The sequence below is a fragment of the Caretta caretta genome, chromosome 8 (assembly GCF_965140235.1).
Source record: "Caretta caretta isolate rCarCar2 chromosome 8, rCarCar1.hap1, whole genome shotgun sequence".
NCBI classification, from domain to species: domain Eukaryota; kingdom Metazoa; phylum Chordata; order Testudines; family Cheloniidae; genus Caretta; species Caretta caretta.
The window spans coordinates 40,400,752-40,428,715 of record NC_134213.1 but is presented as its reverse complement, the minus strand read 5'-3'; the positions used below and the strand labels follow the sequence as shown (position 1 = coordinate 40,428,715).

General features: G+C 50.0%; 1 protein-coding gene across 4 annotated transcripts in view; it reads right to left on the bottom strand.

Annotated features, from left to right (window-relative positions):
* Positions 1 to 229: 229 nt before the first annotated feature.
* Positions 230 to 27,964, bottom strand: part of PCDH1 (protocadherin 1) — a 128,987-nt gene continuing 101,252 nt past the window's right edge. For 3 of the 4 annotated variants that reach the window (XM_075131422.1, XM_075131421.1, XM_075131420.1), the window contains exon 5: positions 230 to 4,544. In XM_075131422.1, the coding sequence (XP_074987523.1) occupies positions 4,159 to 4,544 (386 nt within the window). In that variant the 3' untranslated portion in view covers positions 230 to 4,158. Of the gene's footprint in view, positions 4,545 to 13,857; positions 13,902 to 27,964 lie in introns of all 4 variants that reach the window. The other variant, XM_048862359.2, reaches the window with a different exon arrangement.

Here is a 27,964-nt window from a genome sequence, read left to right as displayed (position 1 = left end):
ACACCCTACTCTGGAAATGGGGTAATGGTGAATGGATGAGCCAAGCTCTCAGCCTCGGTGGGTGGCCAGGGGTTTTTCCCCCACAGCGAGGGAGTGCTGTGGGGCCGAGGAGAGGAAGCAGGGAGGCAGTGAGCCTATGCAAAGCCCCTCATGCACATAGTCCTCTCCCTGATTCCGAGGACCCTGCGGACACAACCCATGGGGAAGAATCCAGCAGGCACAGCACCCGGGTTTTCACACTTTTATTGTAAAGCTTTGGGAAGGGCTAATTACAATGGAGTTTGTCATCTGACAGCTCAGCAAACAAACAGAAGGGGAGAGAACAGAAAGGGGCTCACAAGGTGTCATGCTCACTGCTCCGAACAGAAAGAATTACAAGGGAATCAATTGTGCTCACAGTGCCTGGGAAAAACCAAACCCAAGGCCCAAAGCCTTCCCCGCACAGGGAAATGCATCACACGTTGAGAGCAATACAACCTTAGCAATAGGCGCTGCCTTAGACATAGGTCACCATCTGAAAAATAGCTGGGTACTTTCCTCTGACATAGGATTTCTCCTTTAGAAAAGCTACACCTGCATGTACATAAAACTGTACAAAAAACAAGGCATCACAAGCAAGGAAATGAAATCTCGTATAAATAGAACCAACACTGAAGAGCTACAATGGGGTCGCTTGGATCCTTCCCACACAGCCCGACTGCTCCCTGGCTCCCACCTTTGGTTTTACCCCCTGGCTTGTCCTAGTGCAGTGTTAAATACAGTGAACCCCCCTCCCTCCCTGAGGGGCATCTGTAACCCCCCACCCCCCTTCACTGTGCTTGTCTAGACCGGAGCCTGTGGGGAGCCTTCCCTCCCCCATGTGCAGAGGCTTTATCCTTCTGGCTTATCTTTGTGCAAATGAGCTTCTCCCTGCCAGCACCAGCACCCTCTCCCCATGGCAAATCCCCCGCACCACCTCCACCCTCATGCTGGGGCTGACCCCAGAACCCCTCCCCCCATGGCCAATCCCAGCACCGTCTCCACCCTCATCCTGGGGCTGATCCCAGAACCCCTCCCCCCTTGGCTGATCCCTAGCACCACCTCCACCCTCACCCTGGGACTGATCCCAGAACCGCTCCCACCCTTGGGTGATCCCAGCACCACCTCCACCCCTACCCCTGGGCCAATCCCCAGCACCACCTACACACTCACCCTGGGCCAATCCCAGCACCACCTCATCCCTCACATGTGGGCTGATCCCAGCACCACCTCTGCCCTCCCTGCTGAGGCAGATTCCCCCCTCAGTCCCAAACCAAAGGGTCTGAGAAGCACAAATGGCCGTGTATGCAGGCTGAGTGAGCTGCTGTGCTGCCTTAGGCAGCTCCTGAACCAAACCAAAGGGCTGTGAGCCTCAGGGTTCCCTGAGTGACCCAAGCAGCGAGTAGGGGAGCCATCCTGCAGACCAGGCCATGGGGAGAGCCAGGGCCCACTCTTTCCCTCTTGGAAGCAGTGCCCCTCACCTGTGTCGGTCATATAGCTCTCCTGGGGAGCCTGCCCCAGAGGGATGCTGCCCCAGACCCGAGCCTGGGTGTGGGAGCGAGCATCTGAGCTGGCAGAGGAATCAAGGATCCTGGCCTAGATGGCCAAATTGCACGTTCTGCCCAGTTAGGCCCTGAAACTAGAACTACAATAAAAACATATTCAGGAAAGTGACGTGCTCAGGCAGCCAGGCCAGGGGGAACACGGGCCCCACAGCACTGCCAGCAGAGCAGAACAGGTATGCCTGGACGGACACCCACCTGGAGGTGATGTCCACCACAGAGACCCACTGGACCAGTGCCCTCCAAGCAGGGGAGCTGTGACAGGAGAGGTGGGAAGGGGGGGTCCTGACTCCCTTAAGCGACACCTCTAGATGTATGAACTGTGGTGGCACAGTCCCCCATCACATCACCTGGGAGAGGGTGACACAAGAACAGGGAGCTGGGGGAGCGGGCAGGGCAGGGCAGCTAGGAGCCTCAGTCTCTGCGGCCCTTCCACAGGCCTTGTCAGTTCTATGCCTTTTCGGCCTTGAGCTCCTTGGGCAGACCTGGTTCAGCTTGTGTCTATCAGGCCACACAGCCCTGAGGAAGCTACGCCATGAAGTTGGCCATATCCCATCACCACTGCCAGAGCAAAGGGTCGGGAGCTACTCAGCAAGGGACTGAACACCAGGAGGCAAGGGAGGGCAAGTTCCATTGCCCCGAACCTCCCGAGACTCACTGCAGGAATTGCAGGCCTCTGGGCCTGATGGGATGGGGCTGCAAATCCCTCTCCCTGCAGGAAGCACCCAGTGTTGAACAAGTCCTGCCTAGCCACCCACAGGCACGAGAGAGGAAAGGCTGCCCTGCCAGGAGACACAAAATGTTCCCACCCCCTCCCCCTATGTTCAAAGGCCAAGCATGGACCAAAGATAGGAAAGGGGATGTTATCCTGAAGCTGCCATTGGCCTCACTGCCCAAGGAAGAGCTGAGTGATGAAGAGTGCTGAGGAGATAGGAAGGGAAGAACAATGGGGCATCTCACCCCCCTTCTAGCACCCCTACTGGATGAGGAGAGGAAAGGAGGTATCCTAGAGAGAATGAGGCATGACTCACCCTCACCTTGCTCCAGGCGGGACAGCCCAAGTGTCTGGAGCAGGGGGTCAGGCCAGAGCTGGAACAATTGAGAATGGGACAGAAACCAAGTCACCAAAACAGCTCCAAGGCCTCCAAGAGAGCAAGAGAGTTCAAGCAGAGCCAGCAGAAGCTCCTGTGTCCCACCAGGGCCACCCCTTTGAGCCACGCCCTGCTCGGGCTGGCCAAGCCACGGGCCATTCCTATGAGCACCTGTTCAAGCTGACGGCAGCCATCCTTCCTCTCTACCCTGCACAGTGTCTCCCTGGATTTGGTACCCTGTGAAGGGGAGCTCAGATGCTGCTGGCACCTGGCACGGCATTAGGGTGCCACCCCAGGGAGACTGGATGACCTTTGACACTGGAAGAGGATGCTGGAGCCCTTGAGAGTGGCTCTGTGGCCTAAGGGCAGCGGGACTCCAGCTTGCAGGGGCCAGTGGCCCCTGGTGTGACCCTGAGACAAAGCTCCTCCTCACAAAGGCAAATGGTGGCTTACAGGCGGACAGGTCAAAGGTCAAGTTCATGGCACAGATGGCCCCATGGGAGTTCCCTGCACTACAGCAGGTGCAAGGGGAGGGGTGAGGCCCAATGACCTGTGCCTCCCTTCCCTCCAGCAGAGCTAGAGCCAAGGACATCTACAGCCAGAGATATAGTTATCAAACCGGTGCTCCCCAGGCCTACTCCTGGCTCTTTCAGCTTTGCCATCCACTGGCACACAGCCGAAAGGGACCCCTCAGCATAGGCCCTCATCTCTGGTACTGAGCAGTCCCTGGACACCCTGCAGCCCATGGGCACAGTGACAGCATTTGGCAAGCAGGCCAGGATGTAAAACCAGAAAGCCTCCAGCCGCACTGACAGGCCCCTGCCCCTCTCCTCCCATTCCCAGCTGTTTGAGGAACCAATCACATCTCTATTTACAATATGGAACAGGAGTGTGGACTGGAAGCTGTGCTCCCCTGTGCTCTTCCATGCACCAAACCATTCAACGCTGGAACTTGCTCCCTGTGGTTTGTTTTGTTGAAATGTCTTTTGTTTCAAGGACAATAAAAGTTTCAATCAGGCAGGATTTGAATGTCATTCCTAAGATTCATATTTACAGGAGTCTACAGTAAAGCAACAGGCAGCTTGCTCCCTGTGCATGGAGACACCCTCTATCCTGTGCCCCAGGAACTCCACCAGCTCTGCATGGACCTTTGGTACCTAAGCCCTTCACCCCAGCCGTGTCCTCTGCACTCGGAGCCTGCCCAGCCCTCCCTGACACAGCAGTTCAGAGACGCACCCTCAAGTGCTTGGAAATTCCTTAGGTTTCACACACACACCCCCTGCCCGAAGACAATGAGTTAAAAAGGCCCTCCTGTCCCTTGCCCTGCCCTGTGTCCTCAGAGGCCAGTTGGGGCATCTCACCCGAAGGGGGGTGGAAACTGGGAACGACCTGGAGAACCGGCTGCAGGAGCGATAAAGCATTAAAGTTTCAAATGTTCCTCTGGAAACTGGCCTCAAGTGTCTGCTCCCCACCCCTTGGGCCCAGCCTCACAGGTAGATCTCCCTCTTAGCGGTTTGAGACGAGGGGGTGGTGGCTGGCTGGAAGTCCGAGGTCTGGGTGAGAGGAATTTCCTCCATAGGGGAGTCCTTGCAGGGCTCATGGCTACAGTTGGAGAAGGCACTGTATGTGGGGAGCAGGCGGAGGTTGGCCATTTTGGTGCTGCGCTCTTCCGAGAGTCTGGGGCTGCCATTCCCAACTTGCTCTTGACTCCCCCGTTCTTGGTAAGGCACAAAAGTGGAGAGTTTCAGGGCATTCTTGGGCCTGTGGTTCGGGGAGGACTGGCCAGGCATCCAGCAGGTGTCAGAGTGGCCGAACTCCGTGCATTCCCGGGTGCAGGTCCCAGTCATGGCAACATCAGGCAGAGGCCGGAGATCTGTGGAGAAGGGAAGTAAGAGCGGCGTTAACCCTATGTGCACAAGCCCCACAACATGGGAGCCACTGCTGGATCTGGATCCTAGGGCACCGCTCAGGCCTGACCCCCCCCCCCCCCCCCAGCGCTAAGCACATGGCACTTTGGGGGACATTTCGCTGACAGGCTTCCTGTCGTGGCCTCTCCACTGGTGGCAGGGGCAAAAGGGACTCTAGAAGGTAATGTCCCATCTCTGTCATCCCGTCCCAGGCCAGAGAGGACTCCAGTACTTCTGGAAGCTCACTGCCATGAGGCCCTGGGGAAGGCTGAACAATCACAGTTAGCACGAGCACCCGGAGTCTGGCATGGGCCACGGGTCACAAATTGCCCTGTTCCTGGGAGGCAGAGGAACCCTATGGCACAGCCTGGCCCAAGGCCATAAAAAGGCATGGCAGAGCTGGGCCTAAAACCCGGGACTCGTGATTCCAGCCCCCATCTTCAAACTCACTGCTGCAGCAGCCCTGGGGCCGGGGCCCTTTCAGGCTCAGCACAGGCCCTGTTGCAAGTGTGGCCCTTACACCCAGGCTGACACAGCCATTGACCCAGCGCATCTGGCATTCACCTGCCCCCATGCTGCTACAGGGAATTCCCCAATCGACAGTGATGATATCGCAGAATGCCAGGAGGGAGATGAAAATAGCACACCAAAGGAGAGAAAAACTAGGTCACCAGCTACCACCCAACTCCAGGCACAGCCAGGCATTGTTGGGTACCAGCCATTCCTCCCCGGGCACAGTCAGGCATCCGTGGGGACCAGCCACTCCCATGACACAGGCACCAGCCAGGAATCACTGGGCACCAGCCACTCCCCACCCTGGGCACATCCAGGCGTACCTGGATATCAAGGCAAAGCCTGGTATACCTGAGTACCAACACACCCGCAACAAAGACAGACATCCCTCGGGCCACCCCCTGCCCCACTCTGAGGCAAAGTCAGACATGTTTTCATGTTCTCTCCACAGGTACTAATGCGGAGCGTGGACTAGATGATACATCTGAGGGAAGGGAACAGAAGGAGACTCTGCCGACTGGAAGGCATGAGATACACTGTCCTAGGGATGGGGGTTCCACAACTACCACTACCAAGAGAAGGAGGCGGGTGGTGGTGGTCGGGGACTCTCTCCTCAGGGGGACTGAGTCATCTATCTGCCGCCCCGACCGGGAAAACCAAGAAGTCTGCTGCTTGCCAGGAGCTAGGACTCACGATGTGATGGAGAGACTGCCGAGACTCATCAAGCCCTCGGATCGCTACCCCTCCTTGCTTCTCCACGTGGGCACCAATGATACTGCCAAGAATTACCTTGAGCGGATCACTGCAGACTATGTGGCTCTGGGAAGAAGGATAAAGGATTTTGAGGCGCAAGTGGTCTTCTCGTCCATCCTCTCCGTGGAAGGAAAAGGTCTGGGTAGAGACCGTCGAATCGTGGAAGTCAACGAATGGCTACGCAGGTGGTGTCGGAGAGAAGGCTTTGGATTCTTTGACCATGGTATGGTGTTCCAAGAAGGAGGAGTGCTAGGCAGAGACGGGCTCCATCTAACGAAGAGTGGGAAGAGCATCTTCGCAAGCAGGCTGGCTAACCTAGTGAGGAGGGCTTTAAACTAGGTTCACCGGGGGAAGGAGACCAAAGCCCTGAGGTAAGTGGGGACGTGGAATACCGGGAGGAAGCACGAGCAGGAGCGCGCGAGAGGGCAGGGGTCCTGCCTCATACTGAGAAAGAGGGACGATCAGCGAGTTATCTCAAGTGCCTATACACAAATGCGAGAAGCCTGGGAAACAAGCAGGGAGAACTGGAAGTCCTGGCACAGTCAAGGAATTATGATGTGATTGGAATAACAGAGACTTGATGGGATAACTCACATGACTGGAGTACTGTCATGGATAGATATAAACTGTTCAGGAAGGACAGGCAGGGCAGAAAAGGTAGGGGAGTTGCAATGTATGTAAGGGAGCAGTATGACTGCTCAGAGCTTAAGTATGAAACTGCAGAAAAACCTGAGTGTCTCTGGATTAAGTTTAGAAGCCTGAGCAAAAAGGGTGATGTCGTGGTGGGAGTCTGCTATAGACCACCGGACTAGGGGGACGAGGTGTACGAGGCTTTCTTCCGGCAACTCACAGAAGTTACTAGATTGCAGGCCCTGGTTCTCATGGGAGACTTCAATCACCCTGATATCTGCTGGGAGAGCAATACAGCGGTGCACAGACAATCCAGGAAGTTTTTGGAAAGTGTAGGGGACAATTTCCTGGTGCAAGTGCTGGAGGAACCAACTAGGGCAGAGCTCTTCTTGACCTGCTGCTCACAAACCAGGAAGAATAAGCAGAGGAAGCTAAAGTGGATGGGAACCTCGGAGGCAGTGACCATGACATGGTCGAGTTCAGGATCCTGACACAGGGAAGAAAGGAGAGCAGCAGAATACAGACCCTGGACTTCAGAAAAGCAGACTTTGACTCCCTCAGGGAACTGATGGGCAGGATCCCCTGGGAGAATAACATGAGGGGGAAAAGGAGTCCAGGAGTGCTGGCTGTATTTTAAAGAATCTTTATTGAGGTTACAGGGACAAACCATCCCGATGTGTCGAAAGAATAGTAAATATGGCAGGCGACCAGCTTGGCTTAACAGTGAAATCCTTGCTGATCTTAAACACAAAAAAGAAGCTTACAAGAAGTGGAAGATTGGACAAATGACCAGGGAAGAGTATAAAAATATTGCTCGGGCATGCAGGAGTGAAATCAGGAAGGCCAAATCACACCTGGAGATGCAGCTAGCAAGAGATGTTAAGAGTAACAAGAAGGGTTTCTTCAGGTATGTTAGCAACAAGAAGAAAGTCAAGGAAAGTGTGGGCCCCTTACTGAATGCGTGAGGCAACCTAGTGACAGAGGATGTGGAAAAAGCTAATGTACTCAATGCCTTTTTTGCCTCTGTCTTCACATACAAGGTCAGCTCCCAGACTATGGCAGTGAGCAGCACAGCATGGGGAGGAGGTGACCAGCCCTCTGTGGAGAAAGAAGTGGTTCGGGACTATTTAGAAAAGCTGGATGAGCACAAGTCCATGGGGCCGGATGCGCTGCATCTGAGAGTGCTAAAGGAGTTGGTGGATGTGATTGCAGAGCCATTGGCCATTATCTTTGAAAACTCATGGCGATCGGGGGAAGTCCCGGACGACTGGAAAATTTTTTATTTTTTTTTATGACGAGATAACTGGCTCTGTGGATGAGGGGAAAGCGGTGGATGTGTTGTTCCTTGACTCTAGCAAAGCTTTTGACACGGTCTCCCACAGTATTCTTGCCAGCAAGTTAAAGAAGTATGGGCTGGATGAATGGACTATAAGGTGGATAGAAAGTTGGCTAGATTGTCGGGTTCAGTGGGCAGTGTTCAATGGCTCCATGTCTAGTTGGCAGCTGGTATCAAGTGGAGTGCCCCAAAAGTCGGTCCTCGGGCCGGTTTTGTTCAATATCTTCATTAATGATCTGGAGGATGGCGTGGATTGCACCCTCAGCAAGTTTGCAGATGACACTAAACTGGGAGGAGAGGTAGATACGCTGGAGGATAGGGATAGGGTCTAGACTCTAGAGTAACCTAGACAAATTGGAGGATTGCGCCAAAAGAAATCTGATGAGGTTCAACAAGAACAAGTGCACTTAGGATGGAAGAATCCCATGCACCGCTACAGACCAGGGACCGAATGGCTAGGCAGCAGTTCTGCAGAAAAGGACCTAGGGGTTACAGTGGATGAGAAGCTGGATATGAGTCAACAGTGTGCCCTTGTTGCCAAGAAAGCCAATGGCATTTTGGGATATATATGTAGGGGCATTGCCAGCAGATTGATGGATGTGATCGTTCCCCTCTATTTGACATTAGTGAGGCCTCATCTGGAGTAGTGTGTCCAGGTTTGGGCCCCACACTACAAGAAGGATGTGGAAAAATTGGAAAGAGTCCAGCGGAGGGCAACAGAAATGATTAGGGGACTGGAACACATGACTTATGAGGGGAGGCTGAGGGAACTGGGATTGTTTAGTCTGCGGAAGAGAAGAATGAGAGGGGATTTGATAGCTGCTTTCAACTACCGGAAAGGGGGTTCCAAAGAGGATGGATCTAGACTGTTCTCAGTAGTAGCTGATGATAGAACAAGGAGTAATGGTCTCAAGTTGCAGTGGGGGAGGTTTAGGTTGGATATTAGGAAAAACTTTTTCACTAGGAGGGTGGTGAAACACTGGAATGTGTTACCTAGGGAGGTGGTGGAATCTCCTTCCTTAGATATTTTTAAGGTCAGGCTTGACAAAGCCTTGGCTGGGATGATTTAGCTGGTGTTGGTCCTGCTTTGAGCAGGGGGTTGGACTAGATGACCTTCTGAGGTCTCTTCCAACCCTGATATTCTATGATTCTACGATCTCTGGGCACCAGGCACTCCCTCATATTGGGCACAACTAGGCATCTCTGGGAACCATCCACTTTCTCTACTGAGACACAGCCAGCCACCCCTGGGCACAGGTCACTCCCCTATTTCAGGCACAGCCAGGCATCGTTGGGCACCAGTCATTCCTCTGCACCAGGCACAAGCAGGCTGTACCAAGTACCAACTGCTCTTCTGCCCTTGGGACAGCCAAGTAATTGGAGTACCAGTCACAAAAATCCCCCCACCCCGCTCACCACTCTCCCAAATGGACACACACATACCAGGGCCTCCTTGCTCTACACACAGAACACTCCCCTCCAGAGCACCCACCTTGAGAGATCCAGCCAGGTGCTGGGACCCAAGGGAGGCTGCTTCGGCCTCTTTTATTTTTGTGCTGCAGGGATCACACAATACTACACACACTACTACCTTCTACCTCTCTGTCACTCTCACCCACAGACACTATACCACACACGTGATACCCGGCTCTCTCTCTCTCACACACACACACTGCCACAAACACTATTCTCTTCTGCCTCTGTCACCCTCCCCGCCACACACTATACCACACAGAGAACACCAACTCTCTCTCCCACACACACAGATACACACAATGCCCCCCACACTACTCCCTTCTGCCTCTCTGTCACCCTCACCCACAATACCACATACGCAACATCCTCTCTCTCTCACACACACACATCCACACAGTGCCACACACACTACTCCTTTCTGCCTCTCTGTCACCCTCAGCCACACACACACTATATCTCGCACGCAACACCCCTGTCTCTCTCTCTCTGTCTCTCTCTCACACACACACAGTGACACACTACTACTTTCTGCCTCTCTGTCAGTCACACCCACACACATAATATACCACACACGCAACACCCTCACTCTCACACACACACATACACACAATGCCATACACACTACTCCCTTCTGCCTCTCTTTCACCCTCACCTACACACACCATACCACGCATGCAACACCCTGTCTCTCTCACACACACAATACTCTCTTCTGCCTCTCTGTCACCCTCATCCACACACACTATACCACATACACAACACCCCACCCTCTCTCACACACACACAGTGCTACACACTACTCCTGTCTGCCTCTCTGTCACTCACCCCCCACACTATACCACACTCACAACACCCCCCTCTCTCTCTCACACACACACGTAATGCCATACACACTACTCCCTTCTGCCTCTCTGTCACCCTCACCGCCAACACATTATACCACAAATGCAAGCCCCCCCCCACACACATACACAGTGTCACACACACTACTCCCTTCTGCCTCTCTGTCACCCTCAGCCACACACAGTATACCATGCATGCAACACCCCCCTCTCTCTCACACAAACACACACACACACAATGCCACACACACTACTCCCTTCTGCCTCTGTCACAGACAATACCACACCACCCCTTTTTCACACACACCATACCCGCAGCACCCCTCTTTCACACACATACACACAATACCACATACACCAAACCACCACACACTATGCCACACACACAACACACCCTCTCTCTCACATATACACAAACACACAATACCACACACACTACTCTTCTGCATCTGTCATCCTCACCCACACACACTATACCATGAATGCAACACCCCTCTCTCTCTCACACACATACATACAACACAATGCCAGATACACTGTTCTCTTCTGCCTCTGTCACCCTCACAACCACACACTATACCGCATACAAAACACCCCCCTCTCTCTCTCACACGCACACATACACACAATGGCACACACACTACTCCCTTCTGCTTGTCACCCTCACCCCCACACACTATACCACACACACAACACCCCCCCATGCACACACCTACACACAATGCCACACACACTATTCTCTTCTGCCTCTGTCACCCTCCCCACCACACACTATACCACACATAGAACACCCCTCTCTCTCTCACGTACACACACATAAACACAATGCCAAACACACTACTCCCTTCTGCCCCCTGTCATCATCACCCATAAACACAAAATCATGCATTCAACACCCCCACCTCACACACACACACACACACAATGCCTCACACACTACACCCTTCTGCCTATGTCGCCCTCACCCCCACACACTATAGCACACATTCAACACCCCTCTCTCTCTCTCTCACACACACACACACATATACACAATGCCACGCACTAGTCCCTTCTGCCTCTTTGTCATCCTCACCCACACACACTATACCACACACGCAACACCCCTCTGTCTCTCACACACACACAATGCCACACACACTACTCCCTTATGCCTATCTGTCACCCTCATCCCCACACAGTATACCACGCACACAACACCCCTCTCTCTCACACACATAAACACATGCACACAATGCCATGTACACTTCTCCCTTCTGCCTCTGTGTCACCCCCACCCAGAACACATTATACCACACACATTACACCTCCCTCTCTCTCTCTCTCTCTCTCTCTCTCTCTCTCTCACACACACACTATGCCACATATACTACTCCTTTGCACACAATACCACACACACTATATTCCTATGCACACAACATTCCTTTCTCACACACACACATTACATCCTCCACACATTATAACACACATAATACACCCCCACACTATACATCTCTCACATACACTGTGCTATTGAGAATACACCCACACACAGTATACCACAAATACACTCCACATACTCAACACCACACACAATACACCTCAAAACATGTGGGATTCCCCTCAATATGCTACATTGCAGACACACAATACTGTTCCAGAGAGACACAATATATCTACAATACTGCCACCACACACAAACTCATCACACATACACAATTTTTCCAACACGTAAATACATGACACAATGCTGGATATACACATCAAATACTCAGACACAATATCCACACATATACACAATGCTCTCCCCATCTCCTCCACAGACACCTTATACCCCCCCGCCACAGAAATACTTCATCGCACAGATAACAGTATCCCCCCCGCATCACCCTCCCCCAATACTCTGGTTCCCAAGGAAAACACTGTACTGTACAAACATGTGCACAGTGCTTCTCCACCCTGGAAACACCATCTCTCTCTCTCTCTCTTCTCTCTCTCTCTCTCTCTCTCTCTCTCTCTCACACACACACACACACACTACTCCCCCACAGAAACAGGCATACAATACCACAATTTGGGGGAGAAAGACCACCCAGCTGCCACATCGCCAGCCCAGAGCCTGGAGTGTGACACAGCATCAGACATTGCTGCTACCCACAGAGGGTCCCCATGTCACTCCCACTGTCATGAATATAGGGGGAAGGGTAGTAACCTTTGTGTATGATTGGCAGCTGTACTGGATTGCCTTTCCTGTAAAGGGTTAAGCAGTTCAAATAACCTACTTGGCACCTGACCAGAAGGACCAAAGAGGAAAGAAGATACTTTCAAATCTGGGCGGGGGAAGGATTGTTTTGTTATTCTGTGTGTTGTTCCCTCTCCGGAGGGAGAAGCCAAGCAGACACAATATCTCCTAAAACATATACCTGGAATAATCCATCTAAAACCACAGAAACCGTGAGTAGGGCAAGGAAATGCGTTATGTTATCTCTTGTTTTGGCTTGTGAATTTCCCTATGCTACAGAGGTAGTTTCATTCCTGTTTTTGTAACTGTGAAGCTGAGCCCAGAGGGGAATCCTCTGTGTTTTAAATCTTTTATTACCCTGTAAAGTTATCTTCCATCCTGATTTTGCAGGTGTTATTCTTTTACTTTTTTCTTTATAATAAAAGTTCTTCTTTTAAGAACCTGACTGATTTCTGTGTCCTAAAGACAAAGGGTCTGGTTGAGCTCACATTGCTAAGGCAACTGGTTGGTATTTTAGTCTCAAGCCTCCCCAGAAAAGGGAGTAAAGGGGCTTGGGGGGATATATTGGGAGGATAGAGATTCCAAGTGACCCTTCCCTGAATTTTTGTGTAAATCACTTGTTGGTGGCAGCAATATACCATCCAAAGACAAGGAAAGGAATTTGTGCCTTGGAGAAGTTTTAACTTAAGCTGGTAGAATATAAGCTTAGGGGGTCTTTCATGTGGGACCCCACATCTGTACCCCAGAGTTCAGAGTGTGTGGGGGGAACCCTGACACCCACTGAAAATCCTTCCCAGTTCTACTGTGCCCCAATGCCCCTCTCCAATAGTTCCCTTCCATTGCCTGCTCCCCTTCCCACAGCTCTGAGCTCTTGGGCACAGTGACTCTTGAGTCTCCTTTGGCACTGGTTTCACACAAGGCAGACTTCCTACAAGTAAATACATAAGTTCACTAAGCCAGGTCCCTGCAGAGCCAGGGCTCAAAATCTGAGCTCAGTGAGTCAGGGGATTGGCGCCACGGATCAGGTGCTGGGGATCAGAGGTCAAGCCACACAGATTGGATGCTTGAGTCAGAGGTGAGAGCTATGGGGCTAGGAGCTGCAGGTCAGACAGAAGGGGTTGGCACTGGGAGTCAGAGTTAATGATCAACTGATGTTCTTGAAATTGTTGTTTTTCAAAAATAACCCATCAGCCACCACACTCCACACCTGCAGCTCCTGAAATAACTGTGTCACCCCCACTGGTTTCCGGCAGCTCCTGCAGTGACTGCCTCATCCCCATTGCTTCCCACCCGCTGCTCCGGCATCACCTGTGAGGTCCCCATAGTGCCCCCCACACCACTGGCTACTGCAGCGGCTATATCATGCCCACAGGTTCTCCCTCCTCCAGCTCCTGTATCGGTTATGTCACCCCCTGTGAGTCCCTCCCATGGGCAGGGAGGGTCCTCCCATGGCCCATCCCCTGGGGCACATTAGCTGCAACACCCTGGTGGAAGCCGTGCGGACATACCTCGGTTCAGAGCCCCATTCACAGCCTGTTCCGCTCAGGGGACTCTAATGAGGAGCAGAAAAAGGACGACAGGGTCACATCATTATACAGCCCCCAGTCTACACACTCCCCACAGGACCCTGCCAGCCCCTCCAGCCTGCATCAGCCCGCCCCTGCATCTCTGCCTTGCACCTCTTTCCCCCAGGCTTCCTCTGATATCTGCTGTCTTTACCAGTGACTTGGGAGTCACTGGCCCCACCCTAGGCTCCACCAGACTATCTGGCCAACACTGCCCAATGAGGTCTTCCTCTAACCTACTCCTCCTAACCTGCTCCAGTTCCCCCAGACCTCCACTGGCCCCGGCTCAGCCTCTGCAGAACCCCAGCCAGTACCACCCACCTCCATCCTTCACTAGTCCCCTGTCTTTGCCAGCCCTTCCCCACCACTGACCATGCCAGCTCCCAGCCTCTGGATCTCTCTCCTTTCCCACCAGTTTTTCTTCACTCTCCACAACTCTGCTTTCTTTCTGCCACCCTCCATATACAGAGCCCTACCAAATTTATGGTCCATTTTAGTCAATTTCAGTCATAGGATTTTAAAATTTGTAAATTTCATGATTTCAGCTATTTACATCTAAAATTTCATGGTGTTGTAATCATAGGGGTCCTGACACAAAAAAAGTTGTGTGTGTGTGGGGGGGGGGGGGGTTGCAAGATTATTGTAGGGGGGGGTTGCAGTACTACCACCCTTACTTCTGCACTCCTGCTGACGGTGGCGTTGTCATCAGAGCTGGGCAGCTGGAGAGCGGCGGCTGCTGGCAGAGAGCCCAGCCTTGAAGGCAGAGCCACTGCCAGCAGCAGCACAGAAGTAAGGGTGGCACGGTATGGTATTGCCACCCTTACTTCTGCGCTGCTGTCTGCAGAGTTGGGCCCTCAGTCAGCAGCCGCCACTCTCTGGCCATCCAGCTCTGAAAGCAACGCAGAGGTAATGGTGGCAATACCAAGTCCCCTGTAAAATTCTTTATGACCCCCCTGCAACTCCCTTTTGGGTCAGGACCCCCAACTTGAGAAAGGCTGGCTTCTCCCATGAAATCTGTATAGTATAGGGTAAAAGCACTCACAAGACCAGATTTCACGGGCTGTGACTCATGTTTCATGGCCACGAATTTAGTAGGGCCCTATCCATATCCAACTCCATCACCAAGCAACTCCCTGCCCCAGAGCTTGGCACTGGAGTTAGATTAGGGCAGGGGACACCTGACTAGTAGAGCACAAAGCCCTTCATGCACAAAGACACAGGCACTCCCACATCAGACATGGACATGCCCACTCACACTCATGGACGTGCCCAGTCACACACTCACAGATGTGCACAATCACACAAACATGCACATTCACACAAAGGGACATGCACAGTCACACGCTCACACTCATATATACTCACACAGACATGCATACATACATGCATGGGCAAACGTGCTCTCACACACCTGGATGTGAACACTCACACACACAGACGGGCACAAATAAATGGACACATCACAGCGATGTCCATTTGCTCAGCTGCAAAATCAGGTGCTCACCCATGACAGGTGCTAATGACAAAAGGCTTGCACATGCCCATATGAAAACATCTGATTTGCCCATGCAGGCCCGAGGAGCTCAACTGCACTTAGGAGGGAGGGGAGTCAGTGTTGGTATGGGCCATGCTATTTCCAGGGGCTGTGCATCTGAGTGTGTCTGTGCATGGAAGGGAGTAAAAATTTGGGACTCAGTGAGGGCTACATGTGTTTGTGCAAAACCTTTTAGAAATCCCTATAAATGCCCAGAGAAATGGACAAGTAGTGCTTTCAGCATTGTGTAAGCTGGGGGGTCAGGCAAGCTGAGGGGGACTGCAGTGGGGGGGCATAAGGGAGCAGTAAGCAACGATAAGGGGGAGGGAAGCAAGTAGGGCCAAGAAAATCAGGGGGTAGGATGGAGGGAAGAGGAAGCTGAGCCACTGACGGAGGGTGCAGGGAGAGATGAGTGGGACAATAGGAAAGTGCCTGGGGATAGGTAGTGAAAGGCAGGCAGCTGGCAGAGGGAGGCAGGCTGAGAGAGCTGGCATGGCAACATTATGGAGAGGGACAAGAAGTGGGGTGGGTAGCGGTGGTGAAGCACAGCAGGGGAGTACATTGGGGAGAGTCAAGAGACTGTTGCGAAGGGGTGCACGGGTGAGCATGGCAAGGTGCTATGCATGTGCAGAAGGGACGGGGTAGGGCAGTGGGGCAGGGAGCATGGCAAGGAGGGAAGGGATTGAAGAGTAGGGTAAGGAGGGATGGGGGAAATGAGGTGGGAGTATGGGAGAACATGGTGCAGCAGCAAGGGACGATAACTGTGGCGTGGGAGGGACAATGGACCGCGGTGGAGTGGGTGAGCACAGAAGAGTGTGGGAGAGCAAAGAGGAATGGCAGTGTGGTGGGCTGGGAGTGTGCAGAGAGGGAAATGGGGGGGTATGGCAGGGTGGGAAGGGGCAGGGAAGCACAGCAGTGGAGGCAGCATTGGGGGAACACAATGAGATGTGGGATTCACATATTTTAAGAGCAGGAGGGACCAACAGATCATCCAGTCTGACCTGCTGTGTAGCCCAAGCCAGAGAACTTCAACCATTCATTCCTGTACTGGGCGCAGTAACTTGTGTTTGACTAAAGCATCTTCCAGAGAGGCAGTCAGCTGGATATGAAGACATCAAGAGCTAGAGAATACACCAGTTCCCTTGGCAGTTTGTTCTCAGGGTTAATCACCTTCATAGCTAAGATGATATGCCTTATTTCTAATGTGAAAGTCTTGCTTCAGTTTCCAGCCATTGGCTCTTGCACTCTTTCTCTGCTAGAAATATTTTCATCCCATGAAAGCACTTACACAGTGAAATCATAGCCTGTAAGTCTTCTTTTTGAAGCGCACAGATTAAGCTCCATCAGCGTCTCACTCCAGCATCTTCTCCAGCCCTTGCTGTGTGAAAGCACAGCTGGGACTATTTCTAACATGCCTCCCCTTAGGGCAGAGAACAGTACAGTGATTCCCGGAACAGCCACCCAAACACTGCACTACACTTCAAAAATGTGCCTTGGTGTTGATTCCCTCAGAAAGGGCTCTTACGAAAATGATGAACACTCAGGTTCCTGCTTCCCTGGGAACCGCACCTCAACAGCAATGAACCTTCGAGGTATCACTTCCCTACAGCCCTGCTCCCCTGGGCAACACACCCCTATGGCAATAAACCTTTGTGGTGTAACTTCTATACTGCCCTGCTCCCCTGCGCACTGCACCCCTATGGCAATGAGTATTTGCGGTATCACTTCCCTGCAGCACTGCACCCCTGGGAAACACACCCCAATGGCAATGAACTTTCATGGCATCAATTCCCTACCACTCTGCTAGACTGGGCACTGCGCAATGAACCGTTGCGGTATCACTTCCCCACTGGCCTGCTCCCCTGGGAACCGCAACCCTATGGAAATAAATTTTTGCTGTACCACTTCCATAAGGTCCTGCACCCCTGGTTACAGCACCTATGGCAATGAACCGTCACTTCCCTAGCGCCCTGATCCCTTTGGCAACAAACCCCTGTGGCAATAAACCTTGGTGGCATCACTTTAGAATCTGCTAAACATACTGCTCCCCTGCATACTGTGGCAATGAAACTTTGCGGTATCACTTCTATACTGTCCTGCTCCCCTGCACCCCGAGGACAAAGAAACTTTGCAGCGTCACTTCCTTAGCACCCTGCTCCCCTGCGCACCGCACACCTATGGCAATGAATCTTCGGGGGAACACTTCTCTACTGCTGTACTGCCATGGGCACTGCACCCCTAGGAAATGAACCTTTGCGGTATCACTTAACCTAACACCCTGCTCTCCTGGGCACCGCACCCCTATGGAAATGAACCTTCACAGGAATACTTCCCTACTGCCCTGCTTCAGTAGGCACAGCATAGCTATGGCAATGAACCACGACATCAATTCCCTATGTCCCAGCTCCCCTGGGCACCGCACCACTATGGAAATGAACTTTGGGGGTATCACTTCCCTTCATAGAATCATTGTATCATAGAATATCAGGGTTGGAAAGGACCTCAGGAAGTCATCTAGTCCAACCCCCTGCTCAAAGCAGGACCAATCCCCAACTAAATCATCCCAGTCAGGGCTTTGTCAAGCCTGACCTTAAAAACTTCAAAGGAAGGAGATTCCACCACCTCCCTAGGTAATGCATTCCAATGCTTCCCCACCCTCCTAGTGAAAAAGTTTTTCCTAATATCCAACCTAAACCTCCCCCACTGCAACTTGAGACCATTACTCCTCATTCTGTCATCTGCTACCACTGAGAACAGTCTAGCTCCATCCTCTTTGGAACCCCCTTTCAGGTAGTTGAAAGCAGCTATCAAATCCCCCCTCATTCTTCTCTTCCGCAGACTAAACAATCTCAGTTCCCTCAGCCTCTCCTCATAAGTCATGTGTTCCAGTCCCCATATCATTTTTGTTGCCCTCTGCTGGACTTTGTCCAATTTTTTCATATCCTTCTTGTAGTGTGGGGCCCAAACCTGGACACACTACTCCAGATGAGGCCTCACCAATGTTGAATAGAGGGGAACAATCACGTCCCTCAATCTGCTGGCAATGCCCCTACTTATACAGCCCAAAATGCCATTGGCCTTCTTGGCAACAAGGGCACACTGTTGACTCATATCCAGCTTCTCGTCCACTGTAACCCTTAGGTCCTTTTCTGCAGAACTGCTGCCTAGCCATTCGGTCCCTAGTCTGTAGCGGTGCATGGGATTCTTCCTTCCTAAGTGCAGGACTCTGCACTTGTTCTTGTTGAACCTCATCAGATTTCTTTTGGCCCAATCCTCTAATTTGTCTAGGTCCCTCTGTATCCTATCCCTACCCTCCAGCGTATCTACCTCTCCTCCGAGTTTAATGTCATCTGCAAACTTGCTGAGGGTGCAATCCACGCCATCCTCCAGATCATTAATGAAGATATTGAACAAAACCGGCCCGAGGACCGACTCTTGGAGAAATCCTTACTGATCTACCATGCTGCTGCCCTCGGCACCTCACCCCTAAGGCAAAGAACCTTTGCAGCATCACCTCCCTACAGCCTGGCTCCCCTGGGCAAAACACCGCTAAGGCAATGAACTTTTGCAGCATCGTGTCCCCACCACTCTGCTCCACTGGTCACCGTACCCCAATGGCAATGAAATTCGATGGCATCATTTCCCTGCAGCTCTGCTCCACTGGGAAGGCACCCATATGGCAATGAACCACGGCATCACTTCCATGCAGCCCTGCTCCCCTGAGCATCACACTCCTGTGGCAATGAACATTTGCAGAATCAATTCCCTACTGCCCTGGGCACCTTACCCCATGGCAATGAACAACAGCATCACTTTCCTACTGCCCTGCATCATTGGGTGCCATACCCCTATGGCAGAGGTTCTCAAATTGGGGTTGGGACCCCTCAGGGGGGTCGCGAGGTTATTACATTGGGGGGGGTCGCAAGCTGTCAGCCTCCACCCCAAACCCCACTTTTTCTCCAGCATTTATAATGGTGTTAAATATATAAAAATGTGTTTTTAATTTATAAGGGGGGGGTCGCATTCAGAGACTTGCTATGTGAAAGGGGTCACCATTACAAAAGTTTGAGAACTACTGCCCTATGGTAATAAACCGCGGCATCAAGTCCCTACCACCCTGTTTCAATCTGCACCGGAAACGTATGGCAATGAATCTTCATGGTATCACTTCCACACCATCCTGTTCCCCTGGACAGCGCACCCCTATGGCAATGAACATTCACAAAAACACTTCCCTACTGCCCTGCAGCCCTGGGCACCGACCCCTATGGCAATGGACCATGGCATCATGTCCTTACAGCCCTGTTCCACTGCGTACCACACCCCTATAGCAATGAACCATTGCGGTATCTCTTCCCTACTGCCCTGGGCACGGCACCTCTATGGCAAAGAACCTTGGCGGCATTACTTCCTTACAGCCTGGCTCATCTGGGCAAAACACCGCTAAGGCAATGAACTTTCATGGTATCACTTCCCTACCACGCTGCTCCACTGGGCACAGGACCACTATGGCAATGAACCACGGCATCACTTCCCTGCAGTTCTGCTTTCCTGGGCACTGCACCACTATGGAAATGAATCTTCGTGGCATCATTTCCCTACTACCCTGCTTCCCTGGACACCACACCTCTATGGCAAAGAACCACAATATCATGTCCCTACCGCTCTGTTCCACTGTGCACCGCAACCATACGCAATGAACCTTAGCAGTATCGCTTCCCTACTGCCCTGCTTCCCTGAACACTGCACCCCTATGGCAATAAACCTTCGCGGCATCACTTCCCAACTGCCCTGCTGCACTGGGCACTGCACCCCTATGGCAATGAACCTTCGCGGCATCACTTCCCTATCTCCCTGCTGCACTGGGCACTGCACCCCTATGTCAATGAACCTTCGCGGCATCACTTCCCTACTGACCTGCTCCCCTGTGCACTGTATCCCTATGGCTACGAACCCTGGCAGCATCATTTCCCCAATGCCCTGCTTCCCTGTGCACCATATCCCAATGACAACGAACCTTTGCAGCATCACTTCCCTGTCGCCCTGCTACCCCGGGCATTGCACCTCTATGGCTATGAACCTTCGTATCATCACTTCCCTACAGCTCTGCTCCCCTGGGCACCTCTCTGCTACAGTGCTACTTCCCCCTAACAGGTTTCAGAGTAGCAGCCATGTTAGTCTGTATCCACAAAAAGAACAGGAGTACTTGTGGCACCTTAGAGACTAATACATTTATTTGAGCATAAGCTTTCATGGGTACAGCCCACTTCATCGGCATGCATCCGCAGTATTCCCCCTGGGCACCCTTCCCTCATATTGCATCTCACATGGGATGTGGCTGCTCTGTATTGGATCCCTCTGGGTACTGTTCCTGGGTACTGACAACAACACCACACCCCTTCTCTCTGGAGGCAGTTGTGAGTGGGCCACGTACAGATCCCAATAGTCCTAAGTACCCTCCTTTGAATTCCCAGGGCGAGAGTGCTGAGCAGCCTGGCCCTCCCAGTTCAGCATGCCAGACCTCCTCAAAAGCAAGGCTCAGCAGGCGCTTGGCTTGGCAGAAGCTTAATAGCTCTCACCCAAACTGCCCTTTGAACTGACTTTTTTGAAGGATTGGCCATGCTGTGGGTTCCCACTCATGTACCCCCCCGACCCCGTCCACCCAGATCTGGATATTAGACCATCCAGACAGCAGCCTGTTCTCCCAACCCACAACCTCACCCAGCAGACAGCCTTGGGCACAGCATCTGCCTTACACTGCCAAAGGGCACACAGAGGTTCCTGGCTTAGGGAAGGAGCGGCCAGCAATGCAGCCTCCCTGAGCTCCCCATACCAGCTTTGTTAAGATCTCTGCCTTCCTATCACTGCACATGGACACAGGCCAGAGAGCTTTGCCTCCCGCACAGCATAGCATCAATTTCACTTTCCATCCTTTGAGGCAGGCTGCTGGAATGGTGCTTACTTCCACAAGAGGAAGCAATGAATTGGAGCAGATCACTGTGGAGAGAGATCCTAGAGATCGAGGATCTGCAGAGTAAGGGATGAAAACACATACACACAGAGAGTTCCCTGGGCCCCACATCAGTCCCTATGGCACTCAGACTGACAGCTTCTGGGATCCTACCCCATCCCTCCAACATTCCAATAGACAGTTTCCGAGCCCCAACAGTATACCCCCAACACCCAGACAGTTTCTCCTGAGCACCAACACCATCCCTCCAACACCCAGACAGCTTCTGAGCCCCAGCATCATCACAGCAAAACCCAGGTAGACAGCTACAGGGATCCAATACTGACCCTGTGACTCCAACAAAGGTGGCTCCTGGGTCCCAACATGATATTTACAAAATCGGACAGCTGGCACACAAGACCCAATACCTGTTCCTAAACACTCATACAGATGGCTCCCTAAACCCAACATTGTCCATACACAGAAATGGCTCCCTGGACCCAACATTGACCTCCTACAACACCCAGACGGACAGTTCCAAAAACCTAACACCATCCCTACGACACCTTCACAGAAGGATCCTCAGAACTACTGCTTACCACCACAACAAAAAGACAGATGTCTCACAAGTCCCAGCAACATACACACAGCTCCCCAGGACCAACACTCATCCCTACAACACCTGGACAGATGGCTCCCCCGGCACTAAACAATGCCACCTAAATCACACATATGGACAACTCTCTCTGGAATTAACCACTTCTACTAAATCCGGACAGTGGGCGCCAGAAACCAAACAATGGCCCTAGAACATACCAGAATAACTCCTACAAAACCAAGGCAACTATTTTCCCAAACCCCATCTAAACACGCCACCACCAAGACAGGGGGCTGTCCCAGACCAAACATTGGCTCCTATCATACCTAGATAGACAAGTTCCAGAGAGCAGCACCAATCCTCACAGCACTCAAACAGCTGACTCCTCAGACTCTGCCAAAGCCTTCACAGCACCCAGACACAAGACTATTGTTATTGACAAACAATAACCTTTTCAAACCCCAGACAGCTCCCAGACTCCACACTGGTCCCAACAACACCCAGATGGATAGTTATTCAAGACCATATTCAAGCCTCTACAACAGACACATTAGATTTTAAGGTTTTGGTACTGGAGGCATTTCTTCCTTTGTGTTTATACAGAGCCTAGAATAATGGGCTTCCATTCCTGATCAGGATCTTTATGCACCATCATAATAAACACAACAATAATTACATTTTAAAAATTATGTTAAAGAATATTATGAAGGTTACAAAGTCAAGCACTCAAAAGTTAGGAAATGTCAGAATTAGGGTTGTCCATGCAAGCCTAATTCATCTCCCTTGCATGTATTATGATGCAGTCTTTAATTACATAATCCCATACCATTTTTTTCACAGAACCCCTGCCTCATTCAGTGCACTAGATGGACGATGCTCTGTAGTCTGTAGGAGTCCCACCACATTTGGTGCAGAAGCTATAAGGTGTGTAGCAAGTGAGGCAGGGGATTGCAAGAAGTTCCTACTCGAAAGCATAGAAGTGCTAGCGTTTCTCAATTAAATGGCAGAATGCATTTTTATCATGGGCAAAACAACATATTTCCCCTAGCTTCATTCTCTGAAATGACTGAACTGGTTTTGCTGAAACTTTCCCAAAATATTCAGCCCAAGGTAGATGCTGATCAGGGAATATTTAAGCCTTAACAGTTAAAAGTTTGACAAAGTTATAAGCATCTGAAAATGGGGTCCTACAATAGAAAGTGTTAGGCTATCTTAACACAGGGTTTGCTACCTGCAGTGCCTATACTATACTAATAATTTATTTAAAATTACATCCTGAAACCTACACTATCCAGATAGACAGCTGGTCCCAACTGAGCCCTGTGACACCAACATAGACAGCTCTGCAGATTAACCATAGTCCAAATAACAGTCCTTGCAACACCTTGACAAGCAGCTCCCCAGACTGACTAAGGACTCTTGCCATACCAGAACAGATATATTCCTGGATCAACCAATGGCTTTGCAATATCCAGTCTGGAAGTTGTCCAGATTGACTAACAGCCTTAGCAATAGGCAGCTCCTTGAACTGACCAAAGACCTCAGCAAAAAAACACACAGAATGCTTTGCAGACCGAGATACTAGTGGAAAGGAAAAAGTGTTAACATCTTATGGAAAGCAGTCTCATCATACGTTTTTTCTCAGACACAGAACAGAAATATTAATTGAACACTTTTGCATTTTCTGCATTATAATGTGAAAAAGAATAAAGTCCAGACCATGATATTTATTCTTGGTGCTATAGCCAATGAATAAAGCTGAAAACAATTATGAGCCACATGAGCTAGGAGGAAGAATTTAACCAGAAAAATATGAATGATAATTGAGAATTGTTTAAGAACATGGTACTAGATACCCACCCAAAAAGTCACAATTGAGGAAGAAGGCCATATTGGTTAAAAAATGACCTCGTTTAGAGGAGAAATGAAGGCAACTATAAAAAATAAAAATAATAATATATAACAAATAGAAGTTAATAGTAATAGTAATGAATATAAATAAGAAGCTTGCAATTGTAGAAAATTGACATGGGAGCCAAAGGAACACAAGGATAAATCTATGGCTATCAAAGGAAAATAAGAGGGAATTTTAAAAGTATATTAGGAACAAAAAGAAACCGGACAGTGGTATTGGTCCATTACTGGATGGAAATAGTAGAATTATCAGTAATAATGCAGAAAAGGCAAAAGTGTCCAATTAATATTTCTGTTCTGTATTTAAGAAAAAAATATATGATGAGACTGCTTTCCATAAGATGATAACACTCTTTCCTTGTTAAATAGCTGCTACTAATATTAGACATTCTTAAATCAGTAGGTCCAGATAACTTGCATCCAAGAGTTTTCAAAGATCTGACTGAGCAGTCAGTCAGGACTGTTAACTGGACTGTTAATGTTGTTTTTCAGTTAGACTGGAACACCAGGGAAGTTTCAGAAGACTGGAAGAAAGATAAAGTTGTGCCAACATTTAGAAAGGGTAAATGGGATGGCCCAAGTAATTATAGGTCTGTCATTCTGACATCCAGCCCAGGCAAGATAATGGAGTGGCTGATATGGGATTTGATTAATAAAGAATGAAAGGAGGGTAGTATTATTAATGCCATTTAACACCAGTTTATAGAAAATAGATCCTGTCATACTAACTTGATATCTTTTTTTGATGCGATTATAAATTTGATTGATAAAGGTGACAGAGTTGATGTAACATGCTTAGACTTCTTCTACCATTTGACTTGGTATGGCATGATACTTGGATTTAAAAACTACAAAGATGTACATTGAAGATGGCATACATTAAATAGATTAAAAGACGGCTAACCGATAGGTCTCAAAATGTAACTGTAAACAGGAAATCATCGAACAGGTGTGTTCCTCTAGTCGGATCCTCCAGAGATAGGTTCTTGGCCCTACACTATTTAACATTTTTATTAATAACCTGAAAGAAAACATAAAATCATCCCTGATAAAGTTGGAAGACGGCACAAAAATTGGGGGAGTTGTAAATAATGAAAAGGATAGATCACTGTTACAGAGCAGTTTGGATTGCTTGGTAAGGTGGGCACAATGGTTATTAGCCAAGATGGTTAGGAATGCAACCCCATGATCTGGGTGTCCCTAGCCTCTGATTGCAAGAAACTGGGAGTGGACGACAGGGGATGGATCACTTGATGATCACTCACCTATTCTGTTCATTCCCTCTGATGTACCTGGCATTGGCCACTATTGGAAGACAGGATACTGGACTAAATGAACCATTGGTCTCATCCAGTATGGCTGTTCTTATGTTCAGCAAACAATATGCATTTTAATATGGCTAAATATAACTATATACATCTAGGAACAAAGAATGTAGGCCATAGATACAGGATGGGGGGCTATGCTGGGAAGCAGTGACTCTGAAAAAGGTTTGTGGGTCATAAGGCCCCAGTGTGACACTGTGACAAAAGGGATAATGTGATTCTTGGATACACGGGACTCTCAAGTAGGAGCAGAGAGGTTATTATACCTCTGTGTTTGGCATTGCTTCAACTACTCCTGGAATACTGTGTCCAGTTCTGGTGCTCACAGTTCAAGAACAGTGTTGATAAATTGGAGTGGGTTCACAGCAGAGCCACAAGAATGGTTAACACATTAGAAAACCTGCCTTATAGTGATAGACTGAAGGAGCTCAATCTATTTAGCTTAACAAAGAGAAGGTTAAGGGGGCACGTGATTATAGTCTGTAAATACCTATATGGGGAGCATATATTTAATAATGGGCTCTTCAGTCTAGCAGAGAAAGTATTACACGATCCAGTGGGTGGAAGTTGAAGCTAGACAAATTCAGACTGGAAATAAGGTGTAAATTTTTAACAATGAGGGTAATTAACCACTGGAATAATTTACCATGGGTCACAGTCAATTTTCCATCACTGACAATTCTGTAATTAAGATTGGATGTTTTTCTAAGAGATCTGGTCTAGGAATTATTTGAGGGCAGGTCTCTGGCCTGTGTTATACAGGGGGACAGACTAGATGATTACAGTGGGCCCTTCTCGCCTTGCAATCTGTGAATCTGTTAAAGTGAATCTGTGAGCCCATCTGGTACCTGGGCAAGTGTCAGGAAAGGAATGACACACCATAGCACAGCAGCTCCTGCTCTTCTCCCTCTGAAATGTGGAGATGGGATTGCCCAGCAGAATGGCTTTCTGGCCTCTGTGCATTCAGCCCTCCCCTGCATTGGCATAAATGTCTGTGCAAATACGTATGGAAACACACACATGCCACTCACACAAGGCTTCAACTCATACACCCCCTTATAGGTAATATCCTATTTGTCACACGCATAAACCACTGTCTCTTGCATGCGTCCCTTCTTGACCCTTTTCACAGACATCTCTCTTGTGCAGCAACCCCTATGAACAGGATTCTCCATACTCCTGCAGGATTCCAAGTGGTGAATCTGACCTGCCTAGCTGCTCATCCTGCTATTTCTATTGCTGAGTACTTCAGCTCCTCTGATCCAGAGAAGGAAGTCACCTGTGCCAACACCTCACACAAGCCCCCTGTCTCTCTGCCATCTGCTTTATGACTTGACAGAGCCAGTGATAGCCTGGGACACCTCTGCCAAGGTGGGTGGACTGGGAGTGCTTGAGCCCATATGATGAAGGGGTTGGGCCAGGCTGGGAATTGGGCTTGTTCTATTAGGAGTAGGTTGGGAGTGCCAGACCTGTGTACTGAGTAACAAGAGAAAAAATGGAGCCATCAATTAGCCCCTCCCAGGAGCCCTGTGTGTGCTGACCCTGGCACTGCTCCCAACTTCTCCACAGAGTCTGCTAGTAGGGGCTGGTTGGTGCATAGCTCTGGCACCAGGCCCTCTGCTGTGCTGCTCTTTCCAGGTGATCCTGTGAGATGCAGGAATGTGCCTTATCCAGAGCTCCTACCCACTATAGGAATACAGGACTGGAAGGGACCTGCTGGATCACCAAGTTCCATCTCCTGCTATTGCAGGCAGCCCTGTCATATAATCTCATTTATAAACTTATCATGCACCATCTTAAATCAGTTTGGGTGTTTGCCCCCACAACCCCTATTGGGAGGCTGCTCCAGAACTTCCTTCCTCTGATGGTTGGAAGCCCTCTTCTCATTTTCAGCCTGAGCGTGTTCAAGGCCAGTTTATCCCCATTTGTTCTTGTGCTAGCATTGGCCTTTGGCTTCAATAGCACTGCCTCAGGCAGTACTCCTGCCTGTAAAAACATAAGAATGGCCACACTGGGTCAGACCAAAGGTCCATCCAGCCCAGTATCCTGTATACCGACAGTGGCCAATGCCAGGTGCCCCAGAGGGAGTGAACCTAACAGGTAATGATCAAGTGATCTCTCTCCTGCCATCCATCTCCACCCGCTGACAAACAGAGGCTAGGGACACCATTCCTTACTCATCCTGGCTAATAGCCATTAATGAACTTAACCTCCATGAATTTATCCAGTTCTCTTTTAAACCCTGTTATAGTCCTAGCCTTCACAACCTCCTCAGGCAAGAAGTTCCACAGGCTGACTGTGCACTGAGTGAAGAAGAACTTCCTTTTATTTGTTTTAAACCTGCTACCCATTAATTTCATTTGGTGGCCCCTAGTTCTTATATTATGGAAACAAGTAAATAACTTTTCCTTATTCACTTTCTCCACACCACTCATGATTTTATATACCTCTATCATATCCCCCCTTAGTCTCCTCTTTTCCAAGCTGAAAAGTCCTCGCCTCTTTAATCTCTCCTCATATGGGACCTGTTCCAAACCCCTAATCATTTTAGTTGCCCTTTTCTGAACCTTTTCTAATGCCAGTATATCTTTTTTGAGATGAGGGGACCACAGCTGTAAGCAGTATTCAAGATGTGGGCGTACCATGGATTTATATAAGGGCAATAATATATTCTCTGTCTTATTCGCTATCCCTTTTTTAATGATTCCTAACATCCCTTTTGCTTTTTT